The sequence below is a fragment of the Corvus hawaiiensis genome, chromosome Z (genome assembly GCF_020740725.1).
Source record: "Corvus hawaiiensis isolate bCorHaw1 chromosome Z, bCorHaw1.pri.cur, whole genome shotgun sequence".
NCBI lineage: Eukaryota > Metazoa > Chordata > Aves > Passeriformes > Corvidae > Corvus > Corvus hawaiiensis.
Genome location: NC_063255.1, coordinates 53,871,379 through 53,895,817, shown reverse-complemented (window position 1 = coordinate 53,895,817; position 24,439 = coordinate 53,871,379). Strand labels below are relative to the sequence as shown.

At 43.8% G+C, this 24,439-nt stretch overlaps 1 protein-coding gene across 1 annotated transcript; it reads right to left on the bottom strand.

Moving 5' to 3' along the window:
• Positions 1 to 3,099: 3,099 nt before the first annotated feature.
• On the bottom strand, positions 3,100 to 24,329 carry CZH9orf85 (chromosome Z C9orf85 homolog). The gene is made up of 4 exons (XM_048292168.1): positions 24,186 to 24,329; positions 6,836 to 6,942; positions 4,366 to 4,479; positions 3,100 to 3,563 (listed from the first exon to the last, which is right to left on the bottom strand). The coding sequence occupies exons 1-4, from the start codon at positions 24,285 to 24,287 to the stop codon at positions 3,386 to 3,388; spliced, it is 501 nt and encodes a 166-aa protein (XP_048148125.1). The 5' UTR covers positions 24,288 to 24,329; the 3' UTR covers positions 3,100 to 3,385.
• Between the last annotated feature and the right edge of the window lie 110 nt (positions 24,330 to 24,439).

Here is a 24,439-nt window from a genome sequence, read left to right as displayed (position 1 = left end):
GCTCCCTAAACATCTGATAATGAAAAACGTCTCTCCATGTCACTTACAAAGCTTTCCTCATTAACTTTGTAAGTCAGGCTGGTGCTTCCAATAAGCACTCGATTTTGCATTTTCTACCAGCATACATTTACTTATGAGAACTCCTAAACAAAGAAAACATACATAATTATAGGGCTAGAAGTTTACAAGGTGGGTCACATTTGATGACCTGCTATATTTTCTTCTATTTTCCTTGCTAATGCTATGATTTGCATCTCAACATCCAAGTACATGCCCATTATAGGGAGAAAGCAAGCTGTACTTTTCTTAATTAAGCAGTAGTTCTATAAACCATCAGAGGCTGGTATTATTTCAGTATTTTAGAGGAATACAGAGTAATCAGTAGCCAAGAGAAGAATAGAAAAGCCCAGCCCATGCAAAACTGGAAGTAAATCATTGGGCAATATTTTTTGCATCACCTGATCATTCAAAACATTTGATGATAGGATGTCTCAGAGATGCCTGTGAACTTTGACCGGTAAGATTCTTAAGGAATTATGCTGGGAGGTAGCACCATGTCCATACCAGATTCTCCTCATACTGCAATGAATCCAGGTTGTCTTAAGAAATCATTGTACATGGGAATTTGATTTCCAGAAATGTGTACAAGTCAACAGTGATGAGTTCTGACAGCTCCAGCCTATGATGAGCATTTCCCCTTGTGGAATAAGAATCATCTGGCATGCCTGCCTCACACATACCAGCAGACCACTATCTCATTCATTACTTCAGTGTTGAGTCATGACAAACGACACTCCTAAGGGGCAATCTGGTAACAGGAACTCAACTGTCGGCAGCATCACTGCATCACTTGTGATGCATCAATTATTCTTCACATGACTAATTATTAACATCTATCATTTTCTTTTTCAGTAATGTATTTGGTGAGGCACTGCAAGGTCCAAATCCTGAAACCCTTGATCTGTCATACCATTTAAACTGCATCTCAATATCCTGCAGGCACTGGGTATTTTTATTTCCTCTCCTTTAACATTTACAAATACAAATTCATTATTATTTGTGAAAGAGGGGGTAGAAAGCTTTCAAAATCTCAATCAAAAACTCTAAAAATCATTCCATTAATTGACTACCCTGAAGATCTTCTCAAAAATCTTTCTGATGACTTTTAATCTTTCTTTTTAAACAATACTCTCATTTGTATATGATTTTACTCAAGATCAGCATTTAAAGGGGTCCTACCCCTGCATAATCCTCTGTTCAATAAGTTCCTCAAAAAGAAACAAAAACCCCACACCCCTGATATTCAGAAACTCTTATAGTCTGAGTTATAACAGCTTAATGCAGTTCCAAATATATCCTAACTTCAGACAAAATTAAACAAGAAAATTACAGCTGTTCCTTTTACTCATGTTAGAAGTGTCTTCAGTAAAATGCAAACTCCTTTTCCCTTGCAAAGCTGCCATTTTGTAAGCTGACTTACAACAACTCTGGAAATGGTGTTCCAGAAATTATTTCCAGCAGTATATCCTTCAGCCAGTGACAACCAAAGACAGAAGGCTTGCCAGAACCAAAAACTGTCTTGAGGTAGGCTTCGCTAACACCAGTCGGCTACCACTGCAGCTGTGCTCACCCACAGCAAAGTTTCATCAGCTCTAGTACCAACTCTGAACAGAGCATCAGGAGTGACATGAAGACTGCAGAGGACTTTCCCTCTGTACAAACATTTTAGTACTGTGTTGCAAGACATCGTTTATCTGCGTCGCTCTGCTCACTCCTGGTACTGACAGGTTGTGTCACCACTATGAGAATTCTTCCCCTTATTTTCTCATTGTACAGCTCCTGCCAGTTCCATGACATGTTTTCCTACCATTCCAGGATTTCCTCTCACCTTTTGACAAAGGACTAGGCCATTATAATTTTTTCCAAGTGGAAGAACATTTCCCATACGTATGTCACTTTCAAAAGCCAAGTTCACTTTTGGTGACAGTCATGGTTTCCCATTCAGAGGGACCCTTTCTGAAGCTAAATCCAGATTACTTATTAACTTCCCTCTACCTATTCTCCTACCTGGTCATCTGCACTGTGTGCGTGGGATATTCCTTGTTTACTCCGCCCTTGTTGATGTCAACTGGCAGGGTGACAGATGTGGCACTAAGTCAGATGTCACTGCTGTCCTGTTGGGAGGACTTACCTGTCAGTGAAACATGACCTTCAGATCCACACTTCTGAACACACCTGACAACCTCCTTTTCCGCCACTGAACACCTCTCAGTGTTTTCCAGCTTCACAGGACAGACACAGGTGCCTATGTGCACCCAAAGGATTAAGTTTCAGTGTTTCCTTCATTCCAGGACAGGGATGGGTAACAATCTCAGAGCTGAATTTCCTCAAAGGGCATTTAAAAAACATTGTTTGAGAATCAAATTTTTCCATGCTCACTACTGTAATTCAGGGAAAGCACCAAAGCAGATGTGGCATAGCATAATGTCACAGGTTAATGTACACATATACTGTCAGTTAAATGTAGAGAGGAAGAAGACAGTACAGAAGAAATCAAACCATCCTGAATCCCATAAACTTCAGTTCTTTGTACAGCCTAATCAACACTGGAATAGAAATTGGGACGGGAGTAACTATAAGCATCACTCCACAATGAAAGTATTTTCAAATCAGAGAAAACGACATCAGATCCAGAGGAATCTCTGAATTCTGAAAATGAAAAGAAAGTGTGAGACTAGTTATGAGAAATTCTAAACAGTCTGCAGGTCTTGTTCTTTACAAAACATTGATAGCAACAACAATTACAAATCTGTAATGCATACTCATACATGGTAAATAAGGATTAACTGTTCATGAACTGTACTGGTGATGGCATTTACACACTTGTTTCTGTTTTTGTGGAAAATAAAAAAAAACAAAAACCCTCAGGCATAAGGGTAAGACGCCATTTGGAGATTCATTGACAGAATGTTGCAAGTACTTCCTTCAGAAAACCGCTAAAACTGGTTTAGCTCTTCCTTTTCATGACAAGGCTGTGTTTATTCTAGACTTTGATGTAGATTTCCAAGTAGCAATAATACTTCCAATGGTCACATAATATTGAATTTCACACAATTACACAAAGAGGCTTTATTCCATAAAACAGGAAGATGTTACATGTATGAAATAAATAACTATGCTTAAAGATAGAATTTCTTTTCAAAGAAATTCTGTTCCTAATACACAAAAATGTTTATTAATACAAATCCCCACAAGCATTTTTATACACAGTGCCAACATTTCCATACAAGGACCTTGGATGTCAAATCAGGGTTTGGAGCAGTTTAAGGCAAACACTAGTTTACCACATTTGATTGCATATCATCTCTTGCACAAACACAAACTTTTAGATCTCTGTTGTTTCAAAATTCATACTTTTAAATCGTTCTTCAAGCACATCAGAATATTCATCACTGTCTGCACTACTGAAATTTGTATCAGACTCCAGCTCATCCTTCAACTTACTGCTCTCTTGGCCACTTTCAGTAGTCTCACTCTCAGTTCTGTCTTGTCCTTTATCAATCCTGTAGAAAGCAAGAGGGATGTTATCACCACCCACTTCTGGAACTTAAACAAGAATGGGACAGAAAATAGAATATTCTCCTGACATTCCATCACAATATAAGATAGAAGATGGCAGGAGTTGGGAAGAAGTAGAAGAGGGGCAAAAAAGTCCCTAAAGTTACATCACACGGAATAGGAAGGAAGGATATAAAACACAGAAAAGTATGCAGTACACTATTTAGTACAGAAGAGACTGTAAAGAAAAATATTTGAACAGCTTGACCAAGTAAGCAACTGCTGGACAATTGTCACAAACTAGTAAATTATTGTTTTATGTATCATGCTCAATAAAGAGAGAACTCTAGTAAAAGAATAAAAAAAGGCAAAAGCTTGCTAAATATACTGTGCTAACTGTGCTCAATATCAGTCCTTGTTTGGTTCTTCTGTTCACTAGTAACTGAATCATCAAGTGGCAGACAAAATGCAAACAGTCAATTGGCTTATGCATATTTTATGATGCTCTACACCAAGAGCTGTTTTGAAGTGCTTTGCTCTTAAGGAAGATATGCAATTTACCCTTTGGTGTTAAAATGTCTTATCCAAGTAGGACTTTTTTATGGCTCAGCCCCACTAACATCAATAATCATTTCACCTCTAGTTTCATCTGAAGAAAGTGAGGAAAATGACTCTCACTGATTCCTGTTGGAATTATTGAGAATATAGCATAAAGCACAACACCTTCTCAGCAGTTTCCAAACAAAGTTTATTACAAGGGGAATAAACACTGAAGGACTGAAACTATGTACTCTGTGAGCTACTTACGGAATTACTATTTCTTCTTGTTTCCCACATTTAGCACAAATTTCTAGTTTACCAGCACATGGTCGACAAATAATATGATAAGGATCTTTTACAGTCTTCTGGAGGCACTTCACACTGTGGAGAAAGAAAACATGATTAAAAAAATATTGTGGACACTTATTAAACATTCTGCATTCAAATACAATATAGACACACTCCACAAAAGAGGAACAACACGTTTTAAGTCAGTTTCAAATGAAACACTTGGTGTTTTATCAAGTAGCACTATCAAAATCATCCCCTCCCTTACCTTTTTCAGGAAGCATTATTAAAAAGAGTACTGAAGAAGAAACATTAAATCAAGATTTTTATATTTGACAAAAGAAACATTTCCATTCCATTCAGTAGGTAGTTTTTACTTTAGAAGTTGCATCATTTTTGATTTGATCATTTGATGATAAAAGTAGCATATGGCATAAAAAAGTACATCGATTTTACAAATAAAAAGCTTACAGTTCAAACACTGCAATGACTTCCTCTTGAACTTCTCAGACTATAAACTGAGTCAGTGCTAGACTTTGTTTTCTACGAACACAAGCCTGCATGGAACAATATTCTCAACAAACCCAGCCTAATAACGTAGAGGGTTTGGGCTATTCCTTTTAAAAATATGATAAAACTCTGTAGACCTAGCAATTTCCAAAATGCCATGGCTTAACATTCCGGTGACGTTTCTAAAGTCTTGTATATCTGGAGAACATAACCCAGAACAATATACCCCAGGTAACACTGCTGTCTTGAAAGTAATTTCCTTGGTTCTCATGCCCTCAAAATTCTTCCCTGGCATGTCATACTAAACAGGGGCACTACCAATGCAAGGCAGATTTATATACCTTTTAAAAAATAGTTTAACTTCTAATAATTATCACTTGAAATAAAGTAGGGAAAACCTGTGGTTCTACTTAACATTCGTAATTTTAAAGATGTTAAAAAACTAAAAATAAGTTGAGGTACAGAGAAGTCCTCCATTCCCATCTCTTGCAATATAAAGAATTCATTCTTTTTAAAAAATGGTCATATTTTTAATGTCTAGTATGCTTTTACTTCACCCAGAAGCTTCATCTGCCAAAAATTTTCAGTCTTGTCCTTTCAGAACAGTGGCTCACCCAGCCACTGCACTGCTGAAATCAAGAAATCATCACCTGTAAAGCGAGAATGCTCTGAAGCACAACTTCCTTGTTCAAAAATATGAGGGAGAACATCACATATTCTGTTACAAGCTGCTGTTCTACAATGTCACTTTTCCTACTTCCAATGCTTCTCTGATTTACATGGGGTTTTTGCCTGCTTTCCTCCCTTTCAGAAAAAACCAGGATGCACATAGTTGTTTGACAAAGAGTTAAAAAACCACAAAAGCCAGCTTCATCTGTGATGCACAGAACCCAGAATGTTTATTTTTTATTCAGCAAGCCTTCTACCTAATAATTTATTTTTTACACAGAAGGGTGAAACTGATTACTAACATCAAAATACCTGTTGCATATATGTTTGCATATTAAAAAGTAAAATTTTACACAAGTGGGGAATATACCATGAATAAACACTTCTTCCCTTTTGATCTACTGAAAACCAAAATAAAATACACCATCAGCTCAGGGAACTGCACACACATTCGCAGAACCTCTTCAAGCAGTTCCTAAGTATTTCAGAAGTTTGTAACTGACAGCAACACTGAGATGCTGAGCAAGCTACTGTGACAAACGTGGCTGTATTGTGCACCACAGCCCAGCTGTGGTTTCTCTCAGTTCAATATTTTGTTGCTGAAACACTGGCTGTGTCTGCTACCACAGGAGGTAAGGACCTCTGCAGCTGAGCAAATAAGAAGGAAGCAGAGACCATCTGCCTCAGAAAACTAAAATAATTTTTATGTTTGTGATAGGTTAAAATATTTATCATCTTTGTTATACAGTTATACAAAACCAAGTAATACAGAACCATATGCAAACAATGTCAACATTCACTACTTGGGATCATAGTTTCTTACAGAAAAGGAGCAAACATGCTAAGAGGTAACGAAATGCATGTTTGCACTAATGCAAACATTAGTGAAGTACAGAAGTCAAGAGATGTGCAGATCCCTCTAATACAGACTTGAAACAAGACTTAGATAATCATGTTACAACAGGTTCAGGTTTGACTTTTTCTTCAGGAGGATGCACTGATGGTCGTGGAAACTTATGGGTCCACAGTTCAACCAGTTTTAACAGCAAAGAGGGAAGCAATTGCTTTTCCTCTGTGTCTTCTCTTCAAAAGTTTAAGACAAAAGACTTATGAATTAGAAAATTAACATTGCCTATATAGTCATTGCAGACTCCAAATTTGAAAAATGTTGCATAACAGCAGCTTCTTTTGTGAGTTTCCAAAGCCAGAATATTTTCCAAAAGCTCACAAACGACATGATCAACAATTAATAAAAAGTATCTTAACTCACCATTTTTTAGGTTTTGTCAGTAGTTTGTACTTTCTGAATTTTACTCGCCACTCCAAGATACCTTTGCAATGCTGACACACTCCGTCATGAAGCTTAGCATTTATTTTCTGAATAAATAAATAAAAATAAAAATACATTGATGACTTCCTCCAGTAAAGAGTATAATCTTGCTTAGAAAGCATTTTCACCCGCTATATGATTAATACAGTATTATAGATATGTTTGCTTGATATTAACATTAAGCATTTCATATACATTTAGGTCTAGCAATTTTCTTCAATGGAAAGAGTACCTTAAGGTTAAAGACTACATTAACATTATTATTATAATTTTAATATTCTTGACAGTAGTAGTTCTTTATGTTGTTATATTGTTGATAATTGATTACTGTAGGTATTTTATTCTTTTCATCTCTAGACATTTTACCAAATGGATTTAAGAAGAAATGAGCCCTGAATTACAGTTTTTGTCCAAAGAAGACACCTTACAAGACTTAGCATATAACTTACTATTGTTGAAGCTATTACTATACTACATAGTTTAAACAGTCCCAGGATTTTTTCTCAGATAACAATGAAGTAGAATCCACACACTACTTGCAGTCAAATTATTCAGTCTCTCTCTAATCCTAGCCTTCTTTTATGGAAAATACTTTTGCTTTCTGTACCTAAGACAAAATCCTTAAAATGGTAATTTAAACCGTGGTATATTTTCAAGACAATGAAAAATTTACCTTAATATCTCCTACAACATTTTGTGTTTAACTTTCTCAGAAACATAAAATATCACCTGGCCAGTAGTATCTGCACAAGAGAAGTTATTCTCAGATGGGAAGTGGTACCAAACCATACTCTTACCTTAAACAACAAGCAACATCCTTGTATGCTCAACCTCATTTTGTTTCTTCTCAATCTAAGAAGGCCAGCAGTAATGTTATCTATCACATGGATTTTCATATTCATTCAAAAATTTAAAAGTATAAACTTCACAATTTAAAAAAGCATATAATAAAATATGTATTTTTAAAGGTAGTTTTTAAATGGCTACCATATCAACATTGCATTATTAAAGTGGTTTAAACCACGTCTACTTTTTACCATACCTAAAAGGAGTGATTCTGTATTAATCTGGATTACAGTTCATATTATTCTTTCACAGATAAACTGAAAAAGGTTATTCTATGAATACAGAATCTTCTGAAGTAATTTCCTGCCTTTGTGACTGTCTCGGTTTTGAAAGACAGGTGTCTGCTAAGGAAGGCAGAGGCCCCCCTTGAAGTGGCAGATATAACCCCTTTTCCCTCCAAGTTATTATATTTTGAAATCAAGGGCCTTTAGGCAAAGATGTGGGAAATAGGAATAACAGTTCTTTACTCTATATATATATGTATATAACCAGTCAAACAAACAACAACAACTATGGCAGTAACAGCAATCACAAACCCAGTGCCAGCCTTCTCGGCTGTCAGTCCTTTTTCCCCTCGGGTGCAGTTCCGCTCGCAGCCGGCAGGGGCGCTGGCGGCTCCCGGTGAGCAGGGCAGGTGCGATGGTTCCCCCGCGGCTGCAGGGGGCGCTCCGGAGCGAGCTCGGGAAACCCGCGGCACCGGTGCCCTGGGATCCCGGGAAGGGATGGAACAAAGGCTTCACAAACCCCTGGGCAGCTGATCCCGGACTCTCAGGAACAGCAGGCTGGAATGGCAGGGACGAACACAAATCCCGGGTGGCAGACGAGATGTATCCAGATGGGAAAAACCACGGAGGCCCAGGCAGGCAGGGTGAGCAGGGCTACAGCGTAGCGAAAGCTCGAAGCAGCAGCGGGGCAGGGCAGCCACAGCTCGGTCTCCAGCAGGGCAGGGAAAGCGGCTTTTGGGGTCCCGGCGTTGCTTCCAGCAGGAAGAAAGAACGGCCAAAAAGAAAGCAGCAGCAGCTCCTTTCTCTGCAGCTTCTTTCTCCGGACGCTCAGAGCGAACTGTCCCCACACCCAGGTGTAGACAAAGGAGTAGCCAGGCCCGCCCCACTCCCCTTTTTGTCTTTCTTAAGTACAGCTATTTGTCCCCTAGCAACATGCATATGGGAGAAAATTCCTTTAACAGGAAAACCTAAGACTAAACTAAAACCCCAACATTATCCACCCCGAATTTTTTCCCATACTAACATGTTACATGAAACTTAACTTTTTTTAACCATATAAATCTATGCATTACCCAAATTATATACAAATATACATGCTGATATTGATACAAGTACAGAGCCATGGGTAGTTCACCCTAAAACAAGGTCCTCTTGAGGTAAGCATCGGGTCTCTCCATCCTTTTGCATCACCCACCAGGTGCAACCTGGTCCCTGAGCAAAAACAACCCCACGGATGGGTTTGTCTTTGCTCAAGGCAGACTTTACCCAAACAGTTTTTCCAAGCATACCTCTCATGTGCACCACTGGAACCTTATCCCCGTCTGTTGTTTGTAGGGGTTCAGATTGGGCAGGGCCTGCTCGGCTGGTGGAACCTCGAGTGTTAACTAACCAGGTGGCTCTTGCTAAATGCATCTCCCAGTTTTTGAAAGTCCCCCCACCCAGTGCCTTCAAGGTGGTTTTAAGCAGTCCATTACACCGCTCAACCTTCCCAGCTGCTGGTGCATGGTAAGGGATGTGGTACACCCACTCAATGCCATGTTCTCTAGCCCAGGTGTTTATAAGGCTGTTCTTGAAATGAGTCCCATTGTCAGACTCGATTCTCTCAGGGGTGCCATGCCTCCAAAGGACTTGCTTTTCCAGGCCCAGGATGGTGTTCGGGGCAGTAGCATGAGGCACAGGGTAGGTCTCCAGCCACCCAGTGGTGGCTTCTACCATTGTGAGCACATAGCGCTTGCCTTGGCGGGTTTGAGGCAGTGTGATGTAATCAATCTGCCAGGCCTCCCCATACTTGTATTTGGACCATCGCCCGCCATACCACAGGGGCTTCACCCGCTTGGCCTGCTTGATCGCAGCGCATGTCTCACAGTCATGGATAACCTGGGAGATACTGTCCATGGTTAGATCCACCCCTCGGTCTCGTGCCCACTTATAGGTGGCATCTCTGCCCTGATGGCCTGAGGCATCATGGGCCCATCGAGCTAGGAACAGTTCTCCTTTATGTTGCCAATCCAAGTCTATCTGGGACACCTCTATTTTCGCAGCCTGATCTACCTGTTTGTTGTTACGATGTTCTTCATTAGCCCGGCTCTTGGGGATGTGAGCATCTACATGACGGACCTTCACGGATAGCTTCTCTACCCGAGTGGCAATGTCTTTCCACTCTTCAGCAGCCCAGATTGGTTTTCCTCTGCGCTGCCAGTTTGCCTTCTTCCACCTTTCCAGCCAACCCCACAGAGCATTGGCTACCATCCATGAATCGGTGTAGAGGTAGAGCTTTGGCCACTTCTCTCTTTCAGCTATGTCCAGAGCTAATTGGACAGCTTTGAGCTCAGCAAATTGGCTCGATCCACCTTCTCCTTCAGTGGCCTGTGCAACTTGTCGTGTGGGGCTCCATACAGCGGCTTTCCATTTCCGGCTAGCGCCTACAATTCGGCAGGAGCCATCAGTGAAGAGGGCGTATTGTCTTTCACTCTCTGGTAGCTCGTTATATGGTGGGGCTTCTTCGGCACGTGTCACCTGCTCCTCTTCTTCTTCAGAAGATAACCCAAAAGTCTCACCTTCTGGCCAGTTTGTAATTATTTCCAAGATCCCAGGACGACTTGGGTTTCCAATTCGGGCGCGCTGCGTGATGAGGGCAATCCATTTGCTCCAAGTAGCGTCGGTGGCGTGATGCGTGGAGGGAACCTTTCCTCTGAACATCCACCCCAGCACCGGTAGTCGGGGTGCCAGGAGGAGTTGTGCCTCTGTGCCGATTACTTCTGAGGCAGCCTGGACTCCTTCATAAGCTGCCAGGATTTCCTTCTCGGTGGGAGTGTAGTTGGCTTCAGACCCTCTGTAGCTTCGGCTCCAGAATCCCAGTGGTCGGCCCCGAGTCTCACCAGGCACCTTCTGCCAGAGGCTCCAGGACAGACCATTGTTCCCAGCTGCAGAGTAGAGCACGTTCTTCACCTCTGGTCCTGTCCTGACTGGGCCAAGGGCTACGGCGTGAGCAATTTCCTGTTTGATCTGGGCGAAGGCTTGCTGCTGTTCAGGGCCCCAGTGGAAATCATTCTTCTTGCGGGTAACCAGGTAGAGAGGACTCACGATCTGGCTGTACTCGGGAATGTGCATCCTCCAGAAACCTATAGCACCTAGGAAAGCTTGTGTTTCCTTCTTGTTGGTCGGCGGAGACATTGCTGTGATCTTATTGATGACCTCAGTGGGAATCTGACGTCGTCCATCTTGCCACTTTACTCCCAGGAACTGGATCTCTCGGGCAGGTCCCTTGACCTTGCTCTTCTTGATGGCAAAACCAGCTTGCAGGAGAATTTGAATTATTCTCTCTCCTTTCTCAAACACTTCGGTTGCAGTGTTCCCCCACACAATGATGTCATCAATGTACTGCAGATGTTCTGGAGCCTCACTCTTTTCTAGTGCAGTCTGGATCAGTCCATGACAGATGGTGGGACTGTGCTTCCACCCCTGGGGCAGTCGGTTCCAGGTGTACTGCACGCCCCTCCAGGTGAAGGCAAACTGAGGCCTGCACTCTGCTGCCAGAGGAATGGAGAAGAATGCATTGGCAATGTCAATAGTGGCGTACCACTTCGCTGCTTTGGACTCCAGCTCGTACTGGAGCTCCAACATGTCTGGCACGGCAGCGCTCAACGGTGGAGTCACTTCATTCAGGGCACGATAGTCCACAGTCAATCTCCATTCCCCGTCAGACTTGCGCACAGGCCAGATGGGGCTGTTGAAGGGTGAGTGGGTCTTGTTGACCACCCCTTGACTCTCCAGCTCGCGGATCATCTTGTGGATGGGGATCACAGCATCTCGATTTGTCCGATACTGCCGGCGGTGCACTGTCGAGGTGGCAACTGGCACTCGTTGCTCTTCCACTTTCAGGAGCCCAACTGCAGAAGGATTCTCAGATAGTCCGGGCAGGGTGTTCAATTGCCTAATGCCCTCTGCCTCCACAGCAGCAATCCCAAATGCCCACCTGAGTCCTTTTGGGTCTTTGTAGTAGCCATTCCGGAAGAAGTCTATGCCCAGAATACACGGGGCCTCTGGGCCGGTCACAATCGGATGCTTTTGCCACTCCTTCCCAGTCAGGCTCACCTCAGCTTCCAAAAGGGTCAACTGCTGTGATCCCTCGGTCACCCCAGCGATGGATACAGGTTCTGCCCCCACATGTCCCGATGGCATTAAAGTACACTGTGCCCCAGTATCAACCAATGCATCATATTTTTGTGGCTCTGATGTGCCAGGCCATCGGATCTACACCGTCCAGAAAACTCGGTTCTCCCGTGCCTCTTCCTGGCTAGAGGCAGGGCCCCTCTAGCCCTGGTTATCGTTCTTTCCCTGGGCGTACATGCTCGAGGTACCTTCAAGGGGATCCGATATATCATCCTCCCTTCTGTAATACCTGGCAGCTCGGTCACGGGAGGCTGAGGCTACCTTCACCTTAGCGGAACCCCCTCGGTTAGTGCCTCCCTCCCTGAGTTCACGCACCCGCGCTGCCAGGGCAGAGGTGGGTTTCCCATCCCACCTTCTCATGTCTTCCCCATGCTCACACAGGAAAAACCACAGCTCAGCTCGTGGGGTGTACCCTCTCTCTCTAGCAGGGGGACGACGGGCTCTGACTTGGGGGCCTGTGACTCGCACTGGTGCCACACTGACCCTCCTCATCTCCTCCCTCATCTCCTCTTTGAGGTCCTGGACCACAGCAGAGACATGAGCTTTCAGCGGGCCATTGATCATGCTGTCATAATGCCTGAGCCTGTTGGCAACGGAGCCCACTGTTTCTCGGGTATTGTCAGCATCAATCGTTGCAATGAAGGTGGTGTATTGCGATGGCCCTAGCCTTGCCAGGTTCCACATCATCTGTCCTGTGCACCTGACCTTATCGGGGTCATTATCATGCTGTCCATCCTTCCCAAAGAGTACCTCTAATATTGCCACCTCTCTTAGCTGTTGGATCCCTTGCTCGAGTGTCTTCCACTGCATTCTATGATGATACTCCTGCATTCTTTCTTTGTGAATGAACCTTTCTCTCACACTCATTAAGAGCCGCTCCCAAAGAGAGAGAGGCCCTGGCTCCCTCACAAATATCTGGTCCACACCTGGGTCCTGGGTCAACGATCCCAGATACCTTGCCTCACCACTATCCAGTTGCACACTTGTGCCCATAAGGTCCCAAACCCGAAGCAGCCAGGTGGTATAAGGCTCACGCCCCCTTCGCACAATGTCGTTTCGCATAGCACGGAGACTGTCGTGCGACAGGGACTCAGTGATGACTTCTGGCTCTGGCTCTCCTGCTGGTTGTGAGGGCCCTGGTTGCCCATCATCATTAACTGGTCGTACTGATTTGGTCTTATACTTCCTCCTTTGCACAGGGGCGACTGCTGCTGGCTGTGGTTGTCCTTGTGGTTCAGCTGAAGCCTGGACGGTTGTAACATCCGTGGGTTCCACTGCTGCACCATCGGACTCACCCTCTTTGGGGCAGGGAGAGGGTTTTTCACTAGCTGAGGAGGTGTATTCCCTTAGCAATTGGCATATCTCCTGGCGCACCTGGCCCATCTCCTGGCACATCTCCTTGCGCACCTGGCCCATCTCCTGGCATATCTCCTGGCGCACCTGACCCATCTCCTGGCATATCCCCTGGCGCACCTGACCCATCTCCTGGCATATCCCCTGGCGCACCTGACCCATCTCTTGGCACATCTCCTGCATCCCTTTTGCCAGTACCCCCACCCAGTTTGGGTAGTCCATTTCTGAGGTGGACTGTTGGGCAGTATCAGTCTGTGGGGCGGGATCTCTAGTGTCTGGGGCTGTGGCAGGCTCTGGCTCTGGGGTAGGATCTCTAGTGTCTGGGGCCGTGTCAGGCTCTGGGGCAGGATCAGGCTCTGGGGTAGGAACTCTACTCTCTGGGGCCATGTCAGGTTCTGGGGCAGGATCTCTAGTCTCTGGGGCTGGTGTCCGGGTAGATATCCAAGCCAATCTCAACTTATCCTTGAATGCTAAATAGAGTAGGCCTATCAGCAGCAGATGGTTAGTATTCAGAGGGAATTTAAACCCTTCGAAAATTGATGGGGTGGGCCCAAAGAACTGGTTGAGGGGTTGGGAGAAAACTTCCCCTGGTGTCATTTCCTCACAGAAGGTACCATTGTTAACATAACCCCAAAAACATGTGCTCAGTGTGTGATAGCTGTTTATCCATGTGCCCACATTCCGGAGGAAGTTAAAAACCCATGAATTCCTCACCTTCTCGACCCATAACGCAAGCTGGATAACAGCAATGGTAGCCTTAGTCAGAGGACCCATATTCAAGTAAGGAGCTGCAAAGGGGAAGAATATAGCCACGGCTACATGCCACCCAAACCAGGGTAAACTAGACCACATAGTGCTGCCTAACAAGGTTCCAATATCCAGCACACAAAATAAAGTTATCGAGGAACTGTTATTCCTTTTTCACCTCTATCTCTTAATGCCCTCAGGCCCCACATTGGGCGCCAAGATCTGTCTCGGTTTTGAAAGACAGGTGTCTGCTAAGGAAGGCAGAGGCCCCCCTTGAAGTGGCAGATATAACCCCTTTTCCCTCCAAGTTATTATATTTTGAAATCAAGGGCCTTTAGGCAAAGATGTGGGAAATAGGAATAACAGTTCTTTACTATATATATATATATGTATATAACCAGTCAAACAAAACAACAACAACTCTGGCAGTAACAGCAATCACAAACCCAGTCCCAGCCTTCTCGGCTGTCAGGCTATTTCCCCTCGGGTGCAGTTCCGCTCGCAGCCGGCAGGGGCGCTGGCGGCTCCCGGTGAGCAGGGCAGGTGCGATGGTTCCCCCGCGGCTGCAGGGGGCGCTCCGGAGCGAGCTCGGGGAGCACGCGGCACCGGTGCCCTGGGATCCCGGGAAGGGATGGAACAAAGGCTTCACAAACCCCTGGGCAGCTGATCCCGGACTCTCAGGAACAGCAGGCTGGAATGGCAGGGACGAACACAAATCCCGGGTGGCAGGCGAGATGTATCCAGATGGGAAAAACCACGGAGGCCCAGGCAGGCAGGGTGAGCAGGGCTACAGCGTAGCGAAAGCTCGAAGCAGCAGTGGAGCAGGGCAGCCACAGCTCGGTCTCCAGCAGGGCAGGGAAAGCGGCTTTTGGGGTCCCGGCGTTGCTTCCAGCAGGAAGAAAGAACGGCCAAAAAGAAAGCAGCAGCAGCTCCTTTCTCTGCAGCTTCTTTCTCCGGACGCTCAGAGCGAACTGTCCCCACACCCAGGTGTAGACAAAGGAGTAGCCAGGCCCGCCCCACTCCCCTTTTTGTCTTTCTTAAGTACAGCTATTTGTCCCCTAGCAACATGCATATGGGAGAAAATTCCTTTAACAGGAAAACCTAAGACTAAACTAAAACCCCAACAGTGGGTTTTACTTTACAACAAGAGCTTCCTACTACTCCACAAAGCTCTACTTCAATTCAGAAGACAAAAAAAAAGCAAGCCAAGCTTTAAAAATACAGTATCTTATTATATTCCAAAAAATGTATACGGCAGAGGAAATGCTACTTTCAAGTGAAACTATACTCTGAGACTTGTGTTCCATTATCTCCTTTTTTATTAAACTTACACATCCAGTACGAGTTTTCCCATGGTATGGTTAACTGAAGGTGCGGTGCTTTCTGGCTGTTTTCTAAATAATCAAATGCAGACTTGGCATATTAGGAAACCAACCAAACAAGGTTTTGCATACTGCGTGAATATTCAATACAGAAAGCTGTGGTTCTGATGCATTACAAATATATTTTCAAAAAAATACAAGCAATTTGTTAATGCGCAAAATTTCTGAGATAAGAAAATCATTGGTAAGTTCTCAGCAGATATCTGTTAAAAGCAATTCAATATGTCATAAATCAATATCTTGCAATTCAAACTGCTGTGAGCAGTGCCTGTGCTCAGTCTTTCAAAACTCATGCAGTTCAAAGATAAGCCTTCTTTTCAGTGCTTGACCAGCACGGAGTACGACTCCAAGCGGTATAGCCCACATAAGCTTCTAGCAACTGGTAAACTAGCCAGAACTTCCCAGCGCTCCCCCTCACTTGCCTGACTTGCATCGACTGGTAATGCAGGAGGGGAGTAAGATACAAACACTGTAATTTGTTTCTCCAGGTGGGGATACATTTATTAACACAGCTATTTTCAGTTTTGCTAAGGCAGAACCCAGTGAATGCCAAAAGACTGCAGTAGCTTAAGCTGAAGGCAGATGGTTGTCTTTCCAAAGAAGCAGGTAGCTTCCTGGATGAAGACAGCGTCCTTGGCTGGGGCTGGGGTCAGGAGACACTTTGTGATGCAGGGGCAGGCTCAGCAATGCCTAAAGCACTTGGAATGCAAGAGGCCATGCTCAGGACTGCATGTGGCACTCCCAGTGCAGAAGAATGAAATAGGAACTACTTCAGAAACCTCTCATCTGAAGCAAATGCAAAGTTCATCAAACAGGCAGCCTATTACAAATTCTGCTAAATATTTGCTATGAAACAAGGAAATACGCATAGTTATTATTAGTGGAGCTTTATAAAGCTCTTCCCCATCCCAATACTCTTACCATCTGGCTCCAGAATACACAATGATCACACAGTGATGCATTTCTTTTTTCTTCTTTTTCTTTTTTCAGTCAAACTGAAACACTGACCATCCCAAAAGCCAAAGATGCCAAAGATGAAGGGGCACTACAGCAGGGCATAGGCAATCCTGGAGGTTCCTAGCATACGCTGATGACAACTGGCTACTCCAAGTGATAGAAGAGCCAACAAGGAGAGGTGCTGTGCTGGACCTTGCTCTCACCAACAAGGAGGGGCTGGTGAACGTGAAGCTCAAGAGCAGCCTGGGCTGCAGTGATCATGAAGTGGCAGATTTTAAGGTCCTTGGGGCAGTGAGGAGTGTGGGAAGAAGATCACTACCCTGGACTAAAAGAGGGCAGACTTTGGCATCTTCAAGGATCTCCTCAGTAGAGTGCCATGGGATAGGACCCTGGAGGGAAGAGTGGCCCAAGAGAGCTGGATGATATTGAAGGGCTGTCTCCTTCAGGTTCAAGTGCAATGCATCCCTACAAAGAGGAAATCAAGAAAGAAAACCAAGATGCCTGCATGGATGAACATGGATGAGCTCCCTGGAGAACCTTAAACAGGTAGCTTACAGAGGGTGCAAGCAGGGAAAAGTACCCTGGGAGGAATACACAGAAATCGTCCAAAGAGCCAGGGAGATGGTTAGGAAAGTTAAGTACTGGCAAAATAAATCTGGCAAAGGACACCAAGGGTAAGAAATAAAAGGTTCTTTAGGTACATTGGTGATAAAAGATAGACTCAGGAAAACATGGGTCCTCTCAGGAGGGATTCAGGATACCAAAGACCTGGTTACATAGGACATGGAGAAGGCATTAAGCCAGTGGGATTGAGTGTGTACCCTCAGCAAGTTTGCCAGTGACACCAACCTGTATGATGTGGTCAACACATTGAAGGGAAGGGATGCCATACAGAGGGACCTGGACAGGTTTGAGAGGTGGACCTGTACAAATCTCATGAAGTTCAACAAGGCCAAGTGCAGGGTCCTGCACCTGGGTTGTGGCAATGCCAAGCACAAATATATGGTGGGTGGAGAATGGACAGGGAGTACTCTGAGGGAAAGGACTTTGTGGGTGTTGGTGGATGAGAAGCTCAACATGAGCCAGCAGTGTGCATTTGCAGCCCACAAAGTCAGCCAGCAAGGCAAGGGAGGAGATTCTGCCCATTCACATTGCTCTTGTGAGACACCACATAGGCATTCAGCTCTGGGATCCCCAAGACAAGAAAGACATGGACATGTCGGAACAAGTCCAAAGGAGGGCCACTAAGCAGATCACAGGACTAGAGCACCTCTCCTATGAAGGCAGGCTGAGAGCTGGGGCTGTTCAGCCTGGAGAAGAGAATGGGGACCTTAGAGCACCCCCCAGTACCTGAAGGGGGCTACAGGAGAGTGGGAGAGGGACTTTTACAAGAGGATGTAGTGACAAGACAAGGGGGGATGGCTTAAAACTGAAAGGGTAGGTTTAAATCAGATCTTAGGAAGAAATTCTTTACTGTGAGAGTGGTGAGGCACTGGAACAGGTTGACCAGAAAAGCTGAGGATGGCCCACCCCTGGCAGTGCTCAAGACCAGGCTGGATGGGGCTCTGAGCAACCGGGTCTAGAGGAAGGTGTCTCTGCTTATGACAGGGGGGGTGGAACTAGACAATCTTTAAGGTCCCTTTCAACTCAAACCATTATATGATTCTATAATCACATTTATGTGTGTCAAAAATCACATTAAGCATCCTGATCCAGGGATAAAGATGCCTGGACTTTTCAACATGATAAGACCACAAATCTTACACAGCTACTCATGAAGAAATCACATTGCATCTGCTCAGAAGGTCACAAACTGGAAAAAAGACAACAGCTTTGAAGTTCTAATTTTCTCCTTCTAAGGGGCACACATACAGCATCTTCTTCCTCTTCAGCAATTTCCTGTACTTTTTATTCAATTTTGATACTTCAATACAGGGCGTTGTCATTAATCATTGGCTCAGCACAGCTGAATACAAGAGAGACTACAACTCTACAACCCTATCAGGCAGTTGGTTTAGAAAGGCAATAGAGAATGATGGATTGATGTAAAGAAAGCAGTTACAGAGTTTAACTTGTGTTTGTCTTTTAGATTTATTTTGCTCAGGAAAAAAAAAAAAAGCATGATATTTAAATGGTACTATTACTAGAACAAGTTTCTAATTTACTGTGGCTTTTTACACTTAATTCAGCATTTCCTCTGGCCAAAAAACCCCGTAACATACCACTTTCAAAAGCAATGCAGAGTTGAAGAAGTAAAGAAAACTGTCCCTAATGGAAGACTTGAATAATCTGTTTTTTCAGATTTTTGAAATTGCTAAAAAATATGTGAGAGAAGTTCTCGTAATAAACTGGAAGACAAACTTTTCTTGTTTCTCAGTTCCCAGTCAGAATGGGGAAGTCACTAGTAAAATAAAAGAAACCTCTCCGGTGCTTACTTTTCCTATTAAAACTTACTTTTTAATATATTTTCTATAGTGCTCAAACTTTCACATACTCATATTTTCTTCCTTTTGCCCATTTAATAGCTTGCTTTCCCTTAAGGGTATAAAAAAACCCAACAACCCACACAAAGACCTGAACAAGGGTTGTAAACTTCATTATTCTTTTCCAACTTTTCTAACCACCTTTTCTGCAGGTAGTCAGGCCCTCACACACAAATAGGAGGTAGTGCTTGTGGTCTGAAATTAACTTCTTGGTGTGAAAACAACTCCACCATGTTATATTACGTTGCTGTAGCAGCAGTTTCTCTGGGGTTTTCTTTATGCTCATTTAGTCAATAGCTCTCTCTTTTCTTTAGTGTACTTTGCTCCAAGGACAAGTGCAACTCATCCAGTGCTTACATCATGTCTATACATGCTCCAGGGAAATTACAGTTATGCAATACAAACATATCTAAACAGTCTTAAAGTATGAAGCCACAAAATATTTCATGTGCACACTATACCAACATCCTCTGCCCATGTAACCCAATATTAAATCACCTAACAACCTGCCAAAAGCAGTTCAGAATGTATTAAAGCAAATGAATGCACCTACACCTACTAACTTGGCACACAAAATAATCCCTAACTAAAACTAGCATAAAATGCTCACAGGCAAGATGTAATGACAGGGCTTCAAAGAAGCTTCGCCATCTGTTTGTAAGCTTCTAATTACATGTGAACCTATGGGTATTTTGATTTCCTCTATTGAAAGCAGATTCCTGCTACTGAGCACATATCAGTGGTCTATTCTGCTGTAAATGAGTGTAATGTTAATGCCACACATAAACTTCCTTGTTTAGAAACAGAAACACAGGTGACACTGCTTCAATCAGCAAGGATGAATGCAGCACATGGATGAATGCAGCACATGGACGAATGCAGGATTTCTGAACAACTAACTTCTCAGAAAAACAAAACTCCACAGGATCTCCAGCACATGACTGTAAAGCAGCTACAGAAGGTCAGTGCAAATGGACAAATACGAAACTGAGCTACCAGATGCCAAATTTCAGGGTTCTAATACACATTTCACAGGCTGAAATTGTCCCCCCCAAGAGCTTCACTTGCTCACATATTGTATCAGTATTACTTGAAATTCCTTTTTCTACAGATATTTTCTCATCAAGTCTGTTTCAAAATTTAAGCAACATATGGATAGCATTTAAGAGAGCACTGAAAGGACTCTCACCATCTCCCCCAGAAAGAATGGAAAATACACAAAGACACATAAACACACACACACCAGACACATCTCCTGCACCTACGCACACTTCTTTCTCTCACTCTCTGCCCCACCTCCAGAGTTGGGTTAGAGTCCAGAGCAGATGTTATATTTGCTATTTTCCCTACATGAAAGATTACAACCCAAGACTGAATGTACTTCTGAACCCAGAGTAACAGGAGTGGCTAGAGAGCAGACTTCAGCCTACCAAGCTACTCTATGCTGCAGCAAGAACATAATCTAAAAAAACTGCAATATGGTTATCTAACAATTCCAGTTGGCCACCGGTTTATCTTTATCTCCCTTCTGTGCTTCAAAACATGATTATTGACTCAGCGTTCAAGCTCTATATTCAGCTGTTCTGTTCCTAGTGTTTTCCCACAGTCTCAACCAGTGTTTCCACTAAAACAAGTGATTTATTCAGGCACCCAGCTGAAAAAGTAACTGACATCAACACTGTGGTAAAGCTGAGGTTCACAGTTAATAACCCCTGAAATTTAGGGAAATGTGGATTATCATCTTGGGTGTACTTAATGAAAATAAAGAAACGGAGAAACAAATCAGTAATTTTAGTGTAAATGTGAATCACTTTGTGGTTTACCATCTTATTAGTATGGAATTCTAAATGTTCTCATTGAATGATATTTGCTTTCATTTCTAGAATTACTGCAGCTTCCATGATGACTTATGTAATATACTTTACATAAAATGTATATTCATACAACATAATGTATAGTCCTCAGCTTGGTGCTGCAAAGAGCTATTCTGGAATATACCATGTAATGCAAACACCCATCAACAAATTCCAAGATTCAATAACTAACAAGACAGTGTCTTACCCTGTCCTGGCTATTCCTTCTTCAGGTCATCCTAAGACGCAAACTTTTCCAGCATTGTTGTAGGCTGCTTTCCAAATACAGTAGAGAGGCATGGTACTTTGTTGCAAGGATGTTTCACCTCAACAAGCCTATCTCAGAGCTATGCTGTGGTAATGTTGTAGTAAAGACTGATCATTAGAGGAAAGAGAGATGGATCTTCTAGCATGTTCTGCAAGTAATCAGATCTGTAGCCTTTAAGATTAGAAAATGGATGACACGGTCAGTGTCAGATAAAGAGCATAAAACATTTCAAAAAACCACAAACCAACTGGATAATGACTGCCAGCAGAGAAAAGTCAAAATACTGTTAGATCAATTTTCTCTGCACTGTTTCACTGAGAGAAACAGCAATAACACCATAATTAACTACCTCAACTCCACCCACTGTACAACCTGAAGCTCTTGTAGTAAATAATCAACATTGCTAATGCAGTGCACAATAGCAGCAGGATCCAAATTTTAAGCTGATAAGCATTTTGCAGCCTTTCAAGATAGTATTGCATTGGAGAGTGTACAACAGTAGACAGGGCAAATACAAATACCCCCATATGTCTAACAGTGATTTACAGGAGAGCCACTCTCTTTGAGGAGATTTAAGCATTCTTTTGATCTACTGAGCTAATGAGAGGTAGAAAGGAGTAAGCCCCACACCTGTATCAGTCCTGTGATAGAATTTCTACTATTTCTTCCTTTTCCTCATCACACCTTGAACATCCATGACACATCTGATCATCCAGGAGTACAAAAGACAGAGATACAAAACTGTCATCATTTAACATAGTCCATATCTAAACAATGACATTGATCACCACTTTATCTTTGCTAGTCTAACTTCTTTACAAATTTCACAAACAGCACAAATGGGGCTAGTCATCATTATAATGACCCCTGTGTATCCCTGTCCTGGTTCTGGCCAAGCCAGGGTTAATTTTTCCAGGATCCAGGAGGGTCAGGGCTAGGACATAAAGGTTACTCTACACCACCTTACATCATTTTCCAGAAATGGGGGTAGGGGTCCCTTCCAGGTGACACAGCATGGTGTGGTCTGGTACCACCAGGCCATCGGTCCCACACAGTGAGCACTTGTGTGTGAATCATCTCTTCTACACTGTCATCGCTTTGTTGCTGTTACTGTTCATTTTCTTATTTCATTTGTTCTTTCCAGTAAATTGTCCCTATTTGAACCTGTGATCTTTGCCTTTTGTGCCTCCAATTCTCCTCTCCAGGGCTATTCAGGGAGAGAGGCAGGGGGAGGGGTGAGTGAGTGAGTGAGTGGTGCATGGTTTAGAGTTTCAGTGGGAACACTAAATTGGGGAATATCATGCCAAAAATATGACGATACCTTAGGACTTGAATTTTTACATGACAGAATGCCACAAGAAAAAGGAACGTATCCTTCCCCTTACCACACATTATCTAACCCCAGAATAGGAAGTGCGTTCTTCAGGATGCTTCTTCCACACGCTCAGCCCTCTCCATGAACTGGCAGGCATAGAGAGAAGAGAAATCATTTACTTGAAATGGAAAGAAAAAAGAGACAAGTAGATGTCCACAGCAAACCCTGGCTACATTAAAAAATATATATAATTATTTGAGTGCATGATATGGTGTAGCCAGTTCTACAGGACATAAAATATTTTTCAAGAGAAGAAAAACAGAAAAACAGCCATGTAGGTATTAAAGTGATTATTTCAGTTACAAAACTGATACCAGGATTCAGCTTCTCTTTGAAAACTTTTCTGATAGACCAACTCTCTAGGATATTTTTGTGTGTGTATGTTTGTACCCAGACAGAAAATACTCTCCTATCAGAGGTCATGCAGTGACTCACACAACAAATAATATTGTCACTGCTTAGACTCCTAGGAAAGCAGCCTGTTCAAGGGGCAGAACCAGTCCTACAACAACTAAAAAACCAACCAAAACAAACTCAGAAAAAGCCCAAACCTCCCTCTTTGGCATCAAGGCTTTAACTTACTACTATGTTCCCCTCCTCCCAGCTCTTTTTGACAACCCAAGCAGGTTCAGTTAAACGGATATTGATATGACAGAAATAGCATCAGATGAGCTCTCCTAGATTGTTCATCTTCTCTTTTGTCTTATTCACCTTCTCAGTTTAGCCTGCAAGATGAAACATCCCACTTTGGTGGTGTTACGGCTCAGACACACTGCGTGTTCTTCAACCCTTTCCCAGTATTATGTTACCAAAACTACAAGCACAGAGCATGTTTCAAGAATATATTGTAGACCATTTCCCTTCCCTTCCTTAGAACCAAAAAAGACAAGAGTCCTCTGAAATAACAGTGAAGATGATAACATTAGTAGCAGAAGTGCCAATAGACTAGCTGAAGGCACCTTTCTATCTAACTAATCAGAAGAGCCCCTCTTTTTTTAAAAGAAATTAAAGTACACATGAAAGTTGTCTCAAAAGTATGCAAATTGAAGCTGGACATTTATATGTGTGATGGGGGGAAGATGTTCAAACTAAACTCTCAATACATCAAGATGCCTGAGTTATGACCACTAGTCCCAAACCTTGAGAAGACCAAACACCTTTCAAGAAGACATATGGATAATGCGCCATGGTACATTTAATTACTGCACTCATTGCACAAATGTAAGTGCTTTATTTCAGTCTTCCTCTTAATAATTCTTTGGCTTAACTAGGTCCTTTCAGGTCATAAGTATGATTTAAGTTTCACACTACACATTTGCTCAGTGACAACTGACTGAAATGTCTTGTAACGATTCTCCCTTAGCAGGACTGTGTCTGGTGTGGGCGGACCCGGTATCTCCATCAGCAAAACGGTACCTCGGTATCCACTGCCGCGTGACTTTGTTTGCAATCCCGACGCCTTTCAGGACATGATAGCAGACCTCACAGGGACAGGCCAAGGCTTCAGTGGCCGTAGAAGGACCTATCCATGCTTTGGCAAGAAACCCTTCCCACCGCTCCGGCGGTTTCAGAGGGCCGGCTTCTGACGCCGGGACAACCCCGAGCCGGCCCGGGCCCGCCCCCGCCTACCTTGCACCGGGCGCTGGTATCGTACTTGTCGTTCTTGAAGGCGCGCGCGTTCTGGTGGCGCTGGGGCCGCGTGCGCGCCACGTTCCCCCGCTCCGAGCTCATCCCGGCCGGTGCCGCGTGCCCCGGAACCGCTCCGCGGGCCCGCCCGCGCTGGGCGGTGCCGCCGGAGTGAGCCCCCATTGGCGCTCCGGCCCGCGGGGCCCCGCCCCGGCCCCCCCGGCCCCCCGGCCTCCCCGGCCCCCTCGGCCTCCCCG